Source organism: Protopterus annectens, chromosome 5.part0 (genome assembly GCF_019279795.1).
Source record: "Protopterus annectens isolate FY-2018-M chromosome 5.part0, PAN1.0, whole genome shotgun sequence".
Taxonomy (NCBI): Eukaryota; Metazoa; Chordata; order Ceratodontiformes; family Protopteridae; genus Protopterus; species Protopterus annectens.
In genome coordinates, this window is record NC_056735.1 from 492879600 (window position 1) to 492897723 (window position 18124).

General features: G+C 38.2%; 1 protein-coding gene across 3 annotated transcripts in view; it reads right to left on the reverse strand.

Moving 5' to 3' along the window:
- SRPX (sushi repeat containing protein X-linked) overlaps positions 1 to 17187 on the reverse strand; it is a 1243861-nt gene extending 1226674 nt beyond the window's left edge. The window contains exon 1 of one of the 3 annotated variants that reach the window (XM_044072420.1): positions 16930 to 17187. In XM_044072420.1, the coding sequence (XP_043928355.1) occupies positions 16930 to 16996 (67 nt within the window). In that variant the 5' untranslated portion in view covers positions 16997 to 17187. The remainder of the gene's footprint in view (positions 1 to 16929) is intronic. The other 2 variants (XM_044072418.1, XM_044072419.1) reach the window with 2 other exon arrangements.
- Between the last annotated feature and the right edge of the window lie 937 nt (positions 17188 to 18124).

Genomic DNA, 18124 nt, shown 5'->3' on the forward strand with positions numbered 1-18124 from the left:
CTTGTTTGGGGCCTGGAGTGAAAGAGAGAGTCCAGCCCCAAGTCTGGAGTGTGCTCCCTGTATGCTCTTAAGGAAAATTGTGCTTGGTGCAGAGAGCTGCATCTGAAAATACTGTGTGTATCCATTTTTGCTCCTAGTGGCCATCCCTCACTGGTGTCAATGGTGAGGATTAAGGCTCCTTGATTACTGAGCTGGAGTAGAACCATCACAAGTACTTTATAAGAAGGATCAATAGCATAAATTAAACTTTCAGCATGATGAGGAGGACTAAATACACATAAAGTTCTCTGTTTCTTTTAGACAAGAAAAATGGGGCCAACAGTGTTATCAATGACAGCAGCAGCTTCCCAAGGGATGGGCACAACATACTGACAAAACAGGAAAGCTTTCCCTGTTACCTCTCCCAGGACCAACAAGACTGGCTTTCCCTTGCCCACTGAGGGGAATCCCAACCACTGCAGAGAATGTGGCTACCCCCTACTCCATAGTGGCTGTAGGTGCTACCCTAGGAATCTGGGGTAACAGATGAGTGGACTGAGGTACAGCTAATTACCATAGCAGAGTCACTCACCTGCAGATGAGGCAAATTGCTACCTGCTATGTTGACAAAAGCTGTTTGCTTAACTTTTTCTTTTTGTGGCTGGCTGAAGAACCAACAGTTTCTACTACGGTCAAGCCAAAAATGGTGTCTCTTTCCAACGGAAAACAAGCATCTCTTTGCCTGCCCCAAAAGGTAAATAAACACAATTTCTTCACAGAAAAAAATGTTTTTCAATTGCTTTAAACAACTTTTAAACCAACAGGAAAAAAATACTCTCATTTAAAAGTACAATGCAGCCTTGTGACAATCCATTAAAAAACAAACAGCTGTCTTTAAAATAACTTTCCTGAATAGGAATGTGTTATTAAATAAACAATTCTGTAAAATGAAAGGCTTTTCCCCAAGGGAATTTATCTGCCCAGCAAAGGAGCAGCACAAGCTGAGAGTCGATCACTGAAAGGCACAGAGAAGCGTACACTTCAGCAGTGGGAAAGCTTTGAAGGCCTTAGTGTCATTAACTGTTTTTTAGTCAGCTTAGATAGAGTTGACAAATGGTTTGGGTGTGTGGAAGGTGACCTGATGCTCTGTAAGCTGGCCTGCTGTTATATCCTATGAAGTATGAAACCCATATAGCCACGGCTACTACAGCAGCAATCAATATGATGAACACAGACACACACACATACATATACATTTATGTGTATAAATATAGATAGATACACACATACACACACGCGTATCTCACAAATTGTTGTGGATAATCTCATCAAGTCCTGCAAACTATGCCAAATGGTGCAGGAAATCACCATGGAGAAATGCCAAACTCCAGCAGTAAGGGAGTCCAAAAATGAATTTACTGATGAATCAGTTCTCCAGCCTCACAGCAGATCCTGGACTTTGCAATCTCTGACAGTGCAAAAGCCAGGGTCCATTGTGAGGCAGATCTGATTTATACAGTTTAAAATTATAATATCCAGTTTTATTCAACAACTATAACAGTTCCTTATCAGGTACTTCTTATGTCTGATCCCATGTAAGCAGATCATCAATGCAGTTCGTTGAAATACTTCTCCTGATGCTGAGATATGAAAAGGATAAATTGTTTAAATTCAACAATTTGTCTGCTATTCCTTGACACTCAAACTAATCAACTTATTTCACTGCATCCTTCTGATTTCACAGCATTAGCACTTTTCATTTAACAGCATCAAAGCTCTCCCTTTCATATTTTGTCTTAATAACATGCAGGCTCCTTTGAATACTAATTTCTTTCCTTTTCATATATTTTCAAAATGATTAATTCTACCACAGTTTCTGTGGAAAGGATTAAATGCTGAATAACTCTGCCTCCATGTAATGCCACATCTAATACATGAGGCTTGAATTTCCACTTTTCTATCCTTATTCTGCAAATCTTGGCTCTCATTTTCATTGTCAGTATTTATTGCAGTTTCATCTTAATTTTTATTTTGTTATCAGACTCACATTTTGTCTTCCACATGTCCATTTCCTCACTTACTTAATTTAACTGTGCATTTGTAATCCCCCTTACTCTTGCTAAGTTCAGGTCTGCTTCTCTTAACACCCTGTATGATGATTTCTTATAACACAGACTAATCTGTCTCTTTTCACCAGATCATACATCTCCCCAGATTTACAGTTTTGGCTCTGTTTGTTAGTTCAGTAACACACAACTAAATTTTCCAGTGAGCACATTATTCCGGATAAAGAATAAAGGATGAACAAATAGACTTTTCAGACTCAAAATAATTGTGTTTAAATTTCTTCCATATTGTTGCTATTCTGCATTTTTTTAAAAGATAAATACCTTCAAGTCCTCTTTCCCTGGAACACGTGGAAGAAGAATGACAAATTCTACCTTTTCAAGCTTCATACCTACTCTGGTCATGGTAAGAAAAAAAAAATCAAATTTCTGGACCATAGCTTCCAGTGTTTCTGCTAAATGATCTAGCAGGAGTGTCATTTCTAGTGAATGCAGATGGATCATCATTTCTTTGAAAGAAATAATACTTTGATGGCTTCCCACAGTTCATGCTAGTGAAGAGTGAAATTGTGAGTTTACTCTGAACATATAAAATCATACTGCAAATAATACTTCTGTATGCAACATGAAGCAACTGTATGCAACATGAAGCAACTTGAAAAGAAGTAAGCTTGTTCAATTCTAACACTTCCAGCACTGTGTAAGGTCTGCAATCTGTGTTAGATACTCACTAAAGGCTCAGACATCACTGTGTAAGGTCTGCAATCTGTGTTAGATACTCACTAAAGGCTCAGACATCCTGGATACACTATCAGCCTCTATTAGGACCTTACTCTGGAAGCAAAGTATTCCTGAATGACCACAAGAAAGCATACACAACTGGAATTAACCACATTCTTAAAATTCTGTAAAACTACATTCTGCAAGCTTCTTCCACCACTGGGACTGTGATCTGCTGTCAAGAAGCTGCTATGGGTTGCTCTGCAACGCCAGTAGTCTAAAATGTTCAAGGTATTTCCCCCATACACTTAGCTATATCAGGTCCTCCGTGCCATTTGTTAAGTCTCTATACACCCTATTGAGCAGATGAGCATTGCTCTCAAAATTTGTAGCCTCAGGAATTCAGCTTACTGCTGGTTCACCAGTTTCCATCCAGGAAAACTATGCTGGGAGCATACTACTAATCACTGTATACATTACCTTCAGGGGTGCACTGTAGTGAGCAATATACAAACTCATCCTCATGATCCTCTGTACTGATAACACTCTCCCAAAGTAAAATAAATAAATAGATCTTTACAACTGCCCACTCAACAATCCCTTTATTGTTTGATCTTATCATGTGGCTACTGAAAATATATTTTATCCAGGCACAGAAATGTCCCAGCTCACCTAGAATTTTCAATATACTAAAAAGGTAAGGGATTTTTGGTAATATTTTATGCATCTTCCAAATCATACAATATATCATGAAGAAACCACTAGCCCTAATACTACTTCATCTTCTACACATGCAATATTACCATTCTGGTCTCCATAAACCATCACAACATTTGTGAAGCCAGTGCATAAGACTTGGTGTCTGGCACACCCAGATACCCCTGTAAACTTACACATTTCTAAAGTGCTTATTGCACATAGTGTGCTTATTTATCTGAAAATTAAGTATAATCACTGGTAACTTCTATATTCATTAAATATTTTCCTGACTGACAAGAGATAAGATGGTACCACTATACTATGGGACACCTTTAAAGTTTATATATATGGTAGAATAAAATCTTGGTACCTTAAAAAAAGGAGAGAGTGGGACAAAGCACTTTTAGACTTACAAAAAAACACAGACAAGATAAAAATGGATGCAAAACCAAATAAAGTAGCACATAACGAAATAAGTTAAATCAAAAATAGTTAGAAGTTCTGAATTATAAGGTAGCCATAAACCTGGAAAATTTGAAATTACAATCTTATGCTGTAAATTCTAAATATCTGCATAAAATAGTGGCAAGATCCAAAAAAAAAATCAATATCTTATTAACGAGATTAAATATAAAAGTGATGGTTCAGTTAAGAGTACATCTAACAATGGGCATATTAGAAGTGTTCAAAAACTACTATAAAGCTATAAATAATAACACACCACTTTTGGAGACAGATAATGTAATAAATACTTTTATTCAAGAAAATATAACTACAAAGGTGTCAATGCAACAAAATAACATACTAAATAAACAAATAACACTTAACAGAATGGCGCACTCCTACAGTCATCCCTCTCCACAAAAGAGGAGCAACTACAGACCCTGGGAACTATTACCCCCATTAGCCTGACGAGTCTGATATGCAAAGCTATGGAACGCATCATCGTGGACCTAATAAACAAGGATATACAGAATCTCCAAACTCTGGATCCCACACAGTTTGGTTTTGTGAAGGGTAGATCATGCCTGCTCAACTTGGTTGACTTCTTTGAGTCAGTCACCAGAGCTGTGGATGAAGTCAAGGTGGTTCATGCAGATAACTTTGATACCATTCCCCACTCAGGAATCATAGAAAAACTCACTAAGCTAGGCATCAACCCCCTAGATCACTAGGTGGGTTGCAAACTGGCTGACAGAACCCACAGTGTGAAAGTAGCTGACTCCAAGTCAGACTGCTAACCAGTCATGAGTGGAGTCCCACAGGGTTCCGTCCTGGGTCCTTTCCTGTTTGCTATCTACATCTCTGAAGTCCAGGCCAACACGAAGGTTCTCTGGCTGTCAAAGTTCACAGATGATTGCAAGTTGGGAGCTATTATTAACTCTCCAAGTGATGCTGACATCCTACAGAAATGCCTCACCGAGACCAACTGGTGTCATAACCATGGCTTAAGCCCAATGCTAAAAATGTGTCGTCATCCCCTTTGGGAAAAATCCAGTTCCCATGAATTACCACATTGATGGTAGTCCACTGCACACAGAAGGAGTTAAAAGATATCTGGGAACAAGGGTTGACAGCAACCTCTCTTTTGACCACCACATTGCCACTGTGGTCAGAAAGTCCTTCTATGTGGCACATCTCATTACTAAGGGTTTTGCATCCAGAAGAAAGAGGTCATTGTCTCACTCTAATCTTCCCTCATTAGGTCAATCATTGAGTACAATGCCCCATTTGGCATGTACCTCACTAGACACCTGCAACAACTGGTGAGGCCGCAAAAGTACCTCACAAAGAGGACGCTAGGCCTTAAACACTTGTCCTATATGGACAGACTCAAAAAAACTCCAACTATTTACTGTCTCATATCGCCTACTTAAAGGCGATCTCTGCTCGACTTACAAAGCCATGTCTGACCCGGCTCTGTTAGAAATGCTACATCTAAAGAAATCCCAATCTCTCCACACCACACACTCCAGAAACCTCAACCTCATTACCACAATCAACAGAACATGCTGGAGGGACAGGTTCATAACACAGAGACTGCCCATGCTACGGAATAGACTTCTCATACATACAAAGCAGAGCACCTCACTGCCCCACTTCAACAGAAATCTTGATGTGTTGTTGGGAAATAGAAAATTCAACCTGGGGATCACTCCAGTGGCTCTGCTCGACAGAAGTACTGAGAACTAAGGTCGGGTGGCATGATGCCAGAGTAGTCCTATGGGCTAGGCTTGTAAAGGCTCCAGGGCCATTAGCCTAATACACACCTATGAACCTAGAAGATAAAGAGCAAATTTTGTTGTCTTTCGGCTTTTCTCGGTTAGGGGTCGCCACAGCGGAACTCCGTTCCGCTAATGATTGGCAGTAGATTTTCATGAACGCCAAGGTGCCGGCTCAACGTTCAACCTTCAACGAAGGCAGGCCCATTTACGCATGTCTTTCGAATGCTCACCCAACCATGAGGAGGACATGCAGACTCCACACAGAAGGCACTCCCCACACTCCAGCTGAGAATCGAATGGGAGAACCTCTTGCTGTGAGGCAACAACGCTACCGCTGTACCACCGCAGAAGTCTAGAAGTGAAAGAGCAAATAAAAAATGTACAAGATAATAAAGCTCCAGGACTGGATGGAATAATTCCTGCCTTTTCTTTGGTTAAGCAAAAATGTATAACACCCCCATCGTGGAAATATTCAATTATCTCCCCCATTTTAAAACCAGGTAAGGACCCCAAATATTGTAATTCATTTAGGCCAATTTCATTACTAAACACCGATTATAACATGTTCATGACAATATCAGCTAATAGGATTAAAAAAATATTACCTAATCTAATACATAATGATCAGACAGGGTTAATTCTTCATAGAAAAGTGCAAGATAACATTATTAAATTACTATCATTAATAGACATAGCATGCAAATACATAAAACAACTATTATCAGCCTAGACATAGAAAAGGCTTTTGATTATATTAGTTGGTCTTATCTACAAAGAATTCTGATTGGTTTTGAATTCTCCTCAGATTTTGTCAACTTATTAATGAAAATTTATAGTGGGACACAAGCTTATGTGAAAATCGGATCGTGTCTATCCTCACCACTAGAAATCCTCAAGGGAACTAGACATGGTTGTCCTTTGTCACCATTATTGTTTGCTCTTTCAATGGAACCTTTTGCTACATATATCAAAAACAAGCAAAATATAGAAGGCTTTCAAGTTAATAAGGACTACTGTCCTAAGATACAATTATTTGCTGATGATATGTTAATGTTGGGTGATACTGATGATTCTTTGCATGATGTTATAAATACCTTGAGCAAGTCTGAAAGAATTTCAGGACTTAAATTTAATCATAATAAATCCAAAACATTACTAATTAACAAAAAGATCAACAAATCCTAAGAGATAGAACAGCCTGTTTAAATGGGAGAATGACATATTAGAACATTTGGGTGTCAGTATAGAGTACACGGAAAGAGTCTCTTAAACTAAACTACAATAATTTAAATAACCACCATTAGTGAACTAATCAAAAGATCGAATAAAACATTCTTTGCATAGGCTCTCTAATTAAAATGATAATTTTACCTAAAATTTTGTTTTATGTACAGTCATTGATACTACTCCCTCCCAAAAACTTATTTAAAAAATTAGATTCCATGCTACTTAAATGTTTATGGTTCCCATTAAAACCTAGGATTGCATATAAATGGCACATTAGAGCATGGAACAGTAATGAGATAGCATTCCCTAGCTTAGATCTTTATTCCAAATCAGTTATAATTAATGTAATATTACATTGGATCTCACCTACCTATATATCTGGCTGGAAAATAATACACGAGATTCATATAACTGATGTCAGAACTATAGAAAATCAATTTAAGGAACAATACGGAATAAGTAGAGTTCATTGGCTTTTACGTGAATTTTGTTTATTTAATAAGAACTGTGATCATTTTTCTTATGGCATAAATCAAACATTTAATAACTTTAAAAATATAATTGATTGTAATTACAGCATTAAACAATTCCTATTTCTTATATTCCCTATAGCATACTCCCCTGATTACCTAGACTACTTCAACATCAATGCGATGCAAAAATTAAAGGAAAATAACTTGATATTCTGACATCCGTTTATTGAAAATAAGAGTATTAAACCACTAAACTCTCTTCGATGCAGTTTTGATAATACTGAAGACAGTTGGTTGTTTTTACAGTCATTACGGCAGTTTATAGAAAACAAAATGATAATATCAATCAACCTAGAGACTGAATCATTACCTAGTTTGATTCAGCTTTTTATTAGGTGTCTTGAAAAGACAGATGATCAAAAATTAAGTATCTCACCTATCTATAAGATACTAAGAGAAGACACTCTAAAGTTTGACTCAGATTTTTGGAATTACTATGTAAAGATTAATGGAGAACAAATATCTGATGAATCCAAAAAACTGTTATTGAAATCTATGTATGGTACCTCTTCTTCATTATATTGGAGATTGTGTACATGAAAATTTATGAACAGGAGTTTCTATACTCCACATAAAATAAATCTTATACTCAAAAACGGTGAAAGTAAATGTTGGAAATGTGATGTGAAAGTAAATGTTGGAAATGTGATGAATTACTAGAGGCCAACTGGGTTCACATGTTAATTGAATGTAGAAATGTTGTTCAATACTGGAAAGACTTCAGATATTTTGCAAAGGCTTTATGGTCTGATAACTGTCATATTTCTAACTCACTAATCCGATTCAATGTTCCTATACCTAATGTATAACCTAAATCTCAGATTCAGTTACTCTGGTCAATTACAGATTTGATCTTTAAAGAATTTATTAATTTAGCAAAAGTTGTTTGTAAAAAAGAACTGCAAACCATTTGTTATAGAACTCATAACATTACTCATAAAAAAAAATAGCATGGCAAAAATTGGAAAACCTTTTGAACAAATATAAACAATCACTTTATCCATGAGACGTTAACATGGATGAATGTAAATAGTTTTGTTATTGTTTTATTGTATTTGTTATATGTACATTTGCATGTGTTTATTATGAAAACAAATAAAAATGTTTTTGGACAAAAAGATAAGAAGGTATCCTTGCCTCACCCTTTGAAACATACCTAATCAGTTTGAAATCACACCAAGATTCTACGGAAGGCCTCGGATCAAACATATATTGTTGTGATTATGGCAGAAGCCCATCTAAACTACATGCATTTACCAAACACTTTGCACGAGAAGGGAAATAAACACATATTATTCAAATCTAAGCTTTGTAAGATATTAACAACTCAGCCCAGGTTAAGGTCACCATGTATACATCACACATGCTAAATATCACACTACCTCAGAATGTTTACTTATCTTTTTAATGATTAACATGCTCTTTAAAAACAATGCAGCCTCCTTCCCCTAGCAGAGGCATGACACCCCCCACTTTGTTAGTAAGTAAATAACTAAAAAAGGTACAGCAGTGTATGTAAAATTACTTCTGTTTTTCCCTGTAAGCTGATTAAAAAAAAAAAAATACTACTAACTGCAAACACTTCTACAAAAACTGAGTCAAGCATTAGATGCCAATATATAAATACAACAACCACATAAACATTTGCCAAACTAGGGAAGAAATAGCAACTGCGCAAAAAAAAAAGTTAAAAGCCATTTATTGACTTATTAGTTTCAAGTTATCATTTACTAAAAACATCCAGTGTAATCCATGTTTGTAAAAGAAAACTACTACAACAAAAGTAAAACAAAACTTCTGGTAGGTGGACGTGCTACCTGGACCCTACCTTCCACCCCATATTGGAAATGCGCTCAGTACAATCATGGCTGCAAAATGTGCTTACTCTAACATAACGGCACTTAAGCAAAATAAGTAGTTTGCTCTTACAACATTCTGATTATTATATGACTGAAATAACCACAGTCTTTGAGAAGAAAAATTTGAAAAGTACTGTTGAACATGTTATCCAATTCCGCCAACATCAGACCAATTACAGGAAATACAACTAATTGTTATGAAATTTAACAGTTACTACGTTACATTATCTCTGACCTGTCAAAAGGCAACACCACTTAAATGTTCAGGTCATCAAAAAGTGATTTTATTTTTCTTTAAACCAGCCATGAGATTGATAAACAAAAAATTATATATGATTCAGATTAACTTCCTCTCTTTCTTTCTGAAACCTTCTGCATTTTCCCTGCCCCATTTTGGATTTTTGTGAAATCATGTTATCTCCTCTGGTGTTTGTCACAGAATGTATTTCATGATGTAAGTAATTTTGTGGACCACTAACTCTGCTACTATGATCAAGGTAAAGGATCACTAAAAGCTCTTAAACAATCACTAGCTTTACATGAGTTATCAGCCACTGATGAGCAGGTTTACACTGCAGGCAGGAAGCCTAGCCTGGAGCTATATTTCTGAATCCAAACAAAAGTTAATATATTAGCAACAGCCTCAGGCTTAAATTATATCTGGAAAGGCTTTTAAGGAAATGTCCTCAAATGGAAACAAAGGAATTCAGTGAATCAAAAAAAGACAGTCTTGCCAAGCATAGAAAAAATGCAAACAATTGTTGTACATCTAATAAAATGGAAACTAGACCAGATCATTAAAAAATTGTTTGTTTCCTTAAAAAAACTTATAGGAAGAGCACAAAGTAACAAAATCACATCATTATTCCATACCCCATTAAACCATTTTCAGGCGTAAAAAATTAGAAAAATAAATAAAAAAGTACTTAAAATGATGCATGCACAGCAACACTATAGAAAACATCAAGATAAGGTGAAAAATAATTTTCCTTGTTTTGGGTGTAACTGTCCTTTAAGGGTAGCTCATGCACTGACTTCCACCTCCCAATAATCCATTTTTCTCATGACTAAAATTAGCTGTGTAGTCATGAAGCAATGCACAAGCCAGTGCATTTCTTTGTGCCGGTCCCAAGCCCGGATAAATGGAGAGAGTTACATCAGGAAGGGTATCTGGTGTAAAACCTCTGCCAAATAACATATGCGGACAACGATACAGATTTCCATACCAGACCGGTTGAGGTCCGGGTTAACAACGACCACCACCAGTACTGTTAACCAACAGGGTGCTGGCAGAAATTGGGCTACTGCTAGCCAAAGGAGAAGAAGAGGAGGAAGGCATGCTCGAAAGCAAAAAGAGAGGATGAAGGTTAGGAGTGTAGTAGTGAGGCTAGGAACTTTGAATGTTGGCAGTATGGCTGGTATAGGGCGAGAGCTAGCTGATATGAAGGTTGATTCCTTGCATGTGCAAGAGACCAGATGGAAAGGGAGTAGGGCCAGGTGTATACGAAGTGGGTTCAAATTGTTCTATCATGGTGTGAATGGGAGGAAAAATGGGGTAGGGGTTATCCCGAAGGAACAGTATGCCAAGAGTGTTTTGGAGGTTAAAAGAGTGTCAGACAGAGTGATGTTTATGAAGCTGGAAATTGATGCTGTAATTATGAATGTTGTTAGTGCATACGTTCCGCAAGTCGGGTGTGCAATGGATGAGAAAGAGAAATTTTGAAGTGAGTTGGATGAAGTGGTGGTGAGTGTACCCAAGGGCGACAGACTGGTGATTGGCATGGATTTTAATGGACATGTTGGTGAAGGGAACAGAGGGGATGAGGAGGTGATGGGCAGGTATGGTGTTAAGGAGAGGAATGCAGAAGGTCAGATGGTAGTGGGTTTTATTAAAAGGACGGACATGGCTGTGGTGAATATGTATATTAAGAAGAGGGAGGAGCATAGGATGACGTACAAGAGTGGAGAAATATGCACACAGCTGGATTATATCCTATGCAGAAGGGCCAGTCTGAAGGAGACTGGAGACTGTAAAATGGTGACAGGGGAAAGTGCAGTTAGGCAACAGAGAATGGTGGTCTGTAGGATGACGTTGGTGATTAAAAAGAGGAGGACAAGTGCAAGAGCAGTGCCAAGGATCAAATAGTGGAAGTTGAAAAAGGGTGATTGTGAGGTGGAGTTCAGGGAAGAGTTAAAACAGGCACTGGGGGGCAGTGAAGAGTTACCGAATAGCTGGGTAACTACAGCAGAGCTAGTAAGGGAGACTGCTAGAAATGTGCTTGGTGTGACATCTGGACAGAGGAAGGAGGACAAGGAGACCTGGTGGTGGAATGAGGAAGTACAGGAGACTATACAGAGGAAGAGGCCGGTGAAGAAGAAGTGGGATTGTCAGAGAGATGAAGAAAGTAGACAGGAGTATAAGGAGATGAGGAGCATGGCAAAGAGAGAGGTGGCGAAGGCTAAGGATAAGGCATACAGAGAGTTGTATGAAAGGTTGGACACTAAAGAGGGAGAAAAGGACCTGTACCGATTGGCTAGACAGAGGGACCGAGCTGGGAAAGATGTGCAGCAGGTAAGGGTGATAAAGGATAATGAGGGAAATGTACTCACAAGTGAGGAGAGTGCGTTGAGCAGATGGAAAGAGTACTTTGAGGGGCTAATGAATGAAGAGAATGAGAGAGAGAGAGAAGGTTGGATGATGTGGGGATAGTGAATCAAGAAGTGAAACAGATTACCAAGGAGGAAGTAAGGACAGCTATGAAGAATGGAAAGACTGTTGGTCCAGATGACATACCAGTGGAAGCATGGAGGTGCTTATGAAAAATGGCAGTGGGATTTTTAACCAGATTGTTTAATGAAATCTCGGAAAGTCAGAGGATGCCTGAGGAGTGGAGAAAAAGTGTTTTGGTGTTTAAGAATAAGGGTGATATGCAGAGCTGTAGTAACTACAGAGGGATAAAACTGATCACTCACAGCTTGTGGAAGCTAGGTTAAGAAGGGAGGGGATGATTAGTGATCAGCAGTATGGTTTCATGCCTGGAAACAGCACTACAGATGCGATGTTTGCTCTGAGAATGTTGATGAAGAAATATAGAGAAAGGTCAGAAGGAGTTGTATTGTGTCTTTGTGGACTTGGAGAAATCTTATGATAGGGTGCCTAGGGAGGAGTTGTGGTATTGTATGAGGAAGTCAGGAGTGGCAGAGAAGTATGTAAGAGTGGTACAGGATATGTACGAGGGTAGTGTGTCAATGGTGAGGTCTGCAGTGAGAGTGACAGATGTGTTTAAGGTGGAGGTGGGATTACATCAAGGATCAGCTCTGACCCCTTTCTTATTTGCAGTGGTGATGGACAGGTTGACAGACAATATCAGACAGAAGGCCCCATGGACTATGATGTTTACAGATGACATTGTGATCTGTAGTGAGAGTATGGACCAGGTTGAGGAGACCCTGGAGAGGTGGAATATGCTCTAGAGAGGAGAGCAATGAAGATCAGCAGGACTAAGACAGAATATATGTGTGTGAATGAGAGGGAGGATAGAGTAATGGTGAGGATGCAGGGAGTAGAGTTGGCGAAGGCAGATGAGTTTAAGTACTTGGGATCAACAGTTCAGAGTAATGGTGAGTGTGGAAGACAGGTCAAGAAGAGAATACAGGCAGGGTGGAATGGGTGGAAAAGAGTCGGGAGTGATTTGTGACAGATAGGTACCAGTAAGAGTGAAAGGAAAGGTCTACAAGAGGATAGTGAGACCAGCTCTGTTGTATGGGTTGGAGACGGTGGCATTGACAAAAAGACAGGAGTCAGAGCTGGAAGTGGCAGTGTTAAAGATGTTAAGATTTGTACTGGGTGTGACAAGGATGGACAGGATTAGGAATCAGTATATTAGAGGTTCAGCTCAGGTTGGACGGCTTGGAAACAAAATCAGAGAGGCGAGATTGCGTTGGTTTGGACATGTGCTGAGGAGGGATGCTGGGTATTTTGGGAAAAGGATGCTAAGGATGGGGCTGCCAGGTAAGAGGAAAAGAGGAAGGCCTAAGATAAGGTTTATGGACGTGGTGAGAGAGGACATGCAGGCAGTTGGTGGGACAGAGCAATATGCAGAGGACAGGAAAAAATGGAAACAGGTGATCCGCTGTGGCGACCCCTAACGGGAACAGCCGAAAGAGAAGAAGAAGAAGAAGAAGAAGAAGTCATGCAGCAATCATAAATTAACTCTGTATTTAAATAAACCATTATGAAGCATTTAAATGCCAACAGACTGATACATGTGCTATAAAATGGTCATATAGCAAAAGGATAGCATTACACCATCAGTACTTCCTCTTCAACAAATACCCTTCTGCCTTACTTCACCAAAATATGTTACAAAGTGCTACTGCAAAACTAGAGGACACAACCTGTGTGTGACTTATGATCAAACCTGAGAAGAAGAATGCACAACAGTGCAGAAATACTACATTAATCTTTACAAAGTTTTGGATTAATAAAACACATTAAAAGACTAGAGCTACCAAGTAGTTTTAGTGCTTTCATCTTTACAAAAACTTAATGTGTAGTAGTGTTGAGTACTAAGATGAAAGTGCTAAAGCTATGGTAACTCTAGTCTTTTTGGTGTGTTCTATTATTTTCTTGTTTTTAACATACTGCTCATTCAGTTAATTTTAGTTTATAAAAGCTTAGACTACACAACATCATAAATGATAGCTATATGGCCTACAATTTCATTGAGTTGCAGTGAACATGCTTTTCTGCTTTGTATAAAGCTGAATAATTCACTGTATAATGTCTGACTTCAAAGCCCCCCCCCCCCCACCCACACACACACAAAATATATATATTTCAACAAGCAGGCACTCAGTTCTCTGAACATGTGTAGGTCAATTTAGTTTTACCAATAAAGCATATATCAAACAGGAAAATGTTTAAGCATCCCTGTTTTTTTCCTGCACTTTATCATAGATAGTGTCCATACTGATTAGCTAGCAATCTCAACCCACTCCTTAAAATGACAATTTGAATATTTATTTCACATTCCCCACATAACTAAGATGCATGTTGTTTAATACATTAGCTAGCAATCTCAACCTACTCCTTAAAATGACAATTTGAATATTTATTTCACATTCCCCACATAACTAAGATGCATGTTGTTTAATGCATTAACTACCATTTTGTACTTTCTTATGCAGTACAGTATTTTCCATACCTCAAACTCATGAGGAACCTTTAAACATGTACTTTCTTTGTTCAGAAAGTACTGTAATCTATGATATGGAGGAAAAAAAACTAAACCCTGCAGTACTAGGAATAAAATAAACAACATGCCCCAGATAGATTATCTACCAATGTCTACAGTCTGTGCTTCTCAGCTTCTGCAGCCAATCCCACCAAGCAGTGGGCACAAGGCAAGAATTATGTCTAGGTGGGATACCAGTCCAGTTCAGGGTAAACACGGTCACACACACACACACACACACACACACACACACACACACACATTTACATGCATACATCTATGGAAAATTCAGCATCATCAATTTACCTGCCAGCATACCTTTTAAATATGACAGCAAATTATAAATGACAGGGAAAACATATATGAACCCAGGAAATCAAGCACACTGTGATATAAGAGTTATCATGTAATCATGGAAGTCAGCACACACAGAAGTGTGTGTGTGTGTGTGTGTGTGTGTGTGTGTGTGTGTGTGTCATGATTTAAAACTGTTCATTGAGAGCTGTCAACTTACTGTAAGCACTTTTATCCAAACCAAGATTTATTCAGACAATAAAAATACATACTAAAAACAGATTTAATGTATAATAGGCAATGCATATTTTAAATGTTATATTTAATATTTAATACATTCATTACACTCTTCTGTTGTTCATTTCCACTCTGAAGTTTGATCATAATCACATATCACATACTTTGACATCTATTTTACTTATAAAATGATAATATATAGTAGCAAAGTGTATTAATAAAGTGCACTGCCAGCTATTTTACTTTTTGAATGAAAGTAAATTAGGATATATGGGAGATGCAGTTTCTACAGCAGTAGGCAGATTTCGTAGTGATTGTGTAAAATTGTACTTTTCAATAATAATATGAAAATGAAAATATAAAAATTTTGATGATTGGATGGGAGATAGGAAATTCACCCCGGGGATCACTTCTGTGGCTCTGCTCGACAGTGGCACAGGAAAATAATTTTCTTGGGTGACGAAAGCCATGGTACCTTTTGGCTAGGCTTATATAGGCCCTAGGGCCAATAGCCTAGTACCTACCTATGAAGCTATGAAAATACACACATATATATATATATATATATATATATATATATATATATATACATATATACATATATATATATATATACACACACACATACGCACAGACCCACGCACACATATATTCACCCTTATATCTGTGTGTGTTGTGTGTGAAAAAAACACTTGATATCAGATGATAATCTTTTTGCTAGGTAATTTTAACCAACAGCCTGTGACACCCTCCCATTCTCGAAGTGCCTTGCCATATATATCTTAACTACATGACATGCAAACCCACACCAAGACATAACCTACATATCCATATTAACCTTACTAATCATGTCCTCACAATGCCCCTTGTCAGCTTTGTCTTACCACACCTCATGTGAAATGCATTACTTTATTCAGTCAGTTTGCACTTTAAGTCTGCTCTTCCTTTCTTTCCTCGGTCCTGACAGTTACTATTATCCCCTTCTACCTTGGCTTCACCTTTCTGAGAAGGTATACATAGTCTGTTCCTGTGACTTCTGGATGAGGTTTGCTAATAGCCATAGATTACTTCTTAACAGCAGACTTGTCTTTCCTGGTGTTAAATAATAAAGCACAGCTGTGTAAGAGTCTTACGAGGTAACTAAACTTCAGGATTAAGAAACACACATCAAAATAAACCAACAATATATATAAACAGGCAAGAGGTGCAGACCAACTGCGCTAATTCTGTAAGGACCGCCAACTGCAGAGCCTTTGCAGGTAAAACAGTACAGGATTTGTCATATAATAAACGGTCACACACGGTTTAAGGCTGCTTGACTGGGATATGCTGATATGCTTTGAAATGAGCAATACTCGTTTTTTTTTTTCTTCAGCCTAGAAGAAAAACAATGTATGCCTTACAGTGAATTATCAATTTAAACACTTCATTGAAAAGTACAATTTTACACAATTACTACGAAATCTGCCTACTGCTGTAGAAACTGCATCTCCCATATATCCTCATTTACTTTCATTCAAAAAGCAAAATAGCTGGCAGTGCACTTTACTAATACCCTTCGCTGTTATATTTGCCTTATCAGCACATTCCAGCTTGCAAAACTATAGAAGCGACCTGGTATAATTCCCTGATTACGTGTTATTTAATTTTGGGGTGCGTTGGCATCCCCCGTGAAGTTCGCCCTGCAGCTACCAAATGTACAACGTGTACAGTTAAGAAAGCACCGCTGCAGCTGTCAGGCTGATTCCGCCCACTACCCAGTAACTGCAGTTCTGAATGAAAGAAAAAAGTTTGAGGCTACTCTGTAAGTCATGGGACTGGCGGATACTGAAGGCCCACATGCATGATCCTACCTTCGTATCCCTGGGTGAAACAAACGTGTGAAACAGCCAGTAAGATCAGCGGCAGTGAGGCGATCATCTTGTCCCGAGACTGAATCCTTTCCGCGAGCGTCCGATTAACAAACTCTTCTTTTACTTTTGACTGTTTCAAAGTAACGCCTTTTAGCCTTCCCCTGTTAAATGCAACTGTAGACCAGAATCCTCCTCCCCTTCCTCAACGAGTATCTAACTACCATACCTTATAACAAATTATTCACTGTTTGGAGGAACGCCTATTTTTTTATAATTCACACTTGATCATGTAAGCTGCCCTTACACAAACTAAGTTTTTGATGTATGGCTCAGTATGTTATAATTCCTCTCCTATACAATGTAGCTCCTTATGTAAAGATTGTGGGACAAGGACTATCACGTCACATTGAGAAGTGTACATGTTTCCCAACTGTCCAGATTTTCGCTGAATACCTAGATTTTTTTTTGCCTTATATTTTTGGTCTGTTCCTCAAAATTGTTGGCAAATCAGTGAGGGCTGAAGTCACTAAATAATGACATACGAGTTTCAGACTTCATATCCTTCAGGAAATACATGCTAACATAAATACTATTATTCTAGAAACTTTTTTTAAGTTTATAAGAGCAATACTTAAAATCTACCCCTATGTTTGGGTCATTGTCCCCCCACCCCACCCCAATTATTCTAGGCTTTGTCCAAATGTCTTGCTTTAAGAGGATGAGATCTATGGAAGTGCATTATGTTCTTCACGTTGATCAAACCTACAGTAGCCTTAGCTACATGGGTTATACTCTGCCAAGGACATAACAGCGGGCCAGCTTCCAAAGCTTCAGGGCACCTTCCACATTCCCAAACTGTGTAGCAGCTACAGCTGACTAAAAGACAGGTTTGGGAACAAAGCCCTTCTGAGCTTTACTGCGAGTACACTCCTCTGAGGCTTTTGAGGATTAATGGTCATCTTGTGCTTTCTTTAACTGGGCTGATAAGTTCCCTTTAGGGGGAAAAACTTCCATTTTCTTATTTTTTGCTGATGCTTTTATTACTTTCCTCTTCGGGAAAGTCATTTTAAGCTAGGAGTGTTGTGATTTAATGGATTGTCTCAAGACTGTAAGGTATTTTTAAACAGAGCACTCGTCATTTCTATCAGTTTAAAAGTAGTGTTATCTAGCTGATAAAATATTTCTGTGTGATATC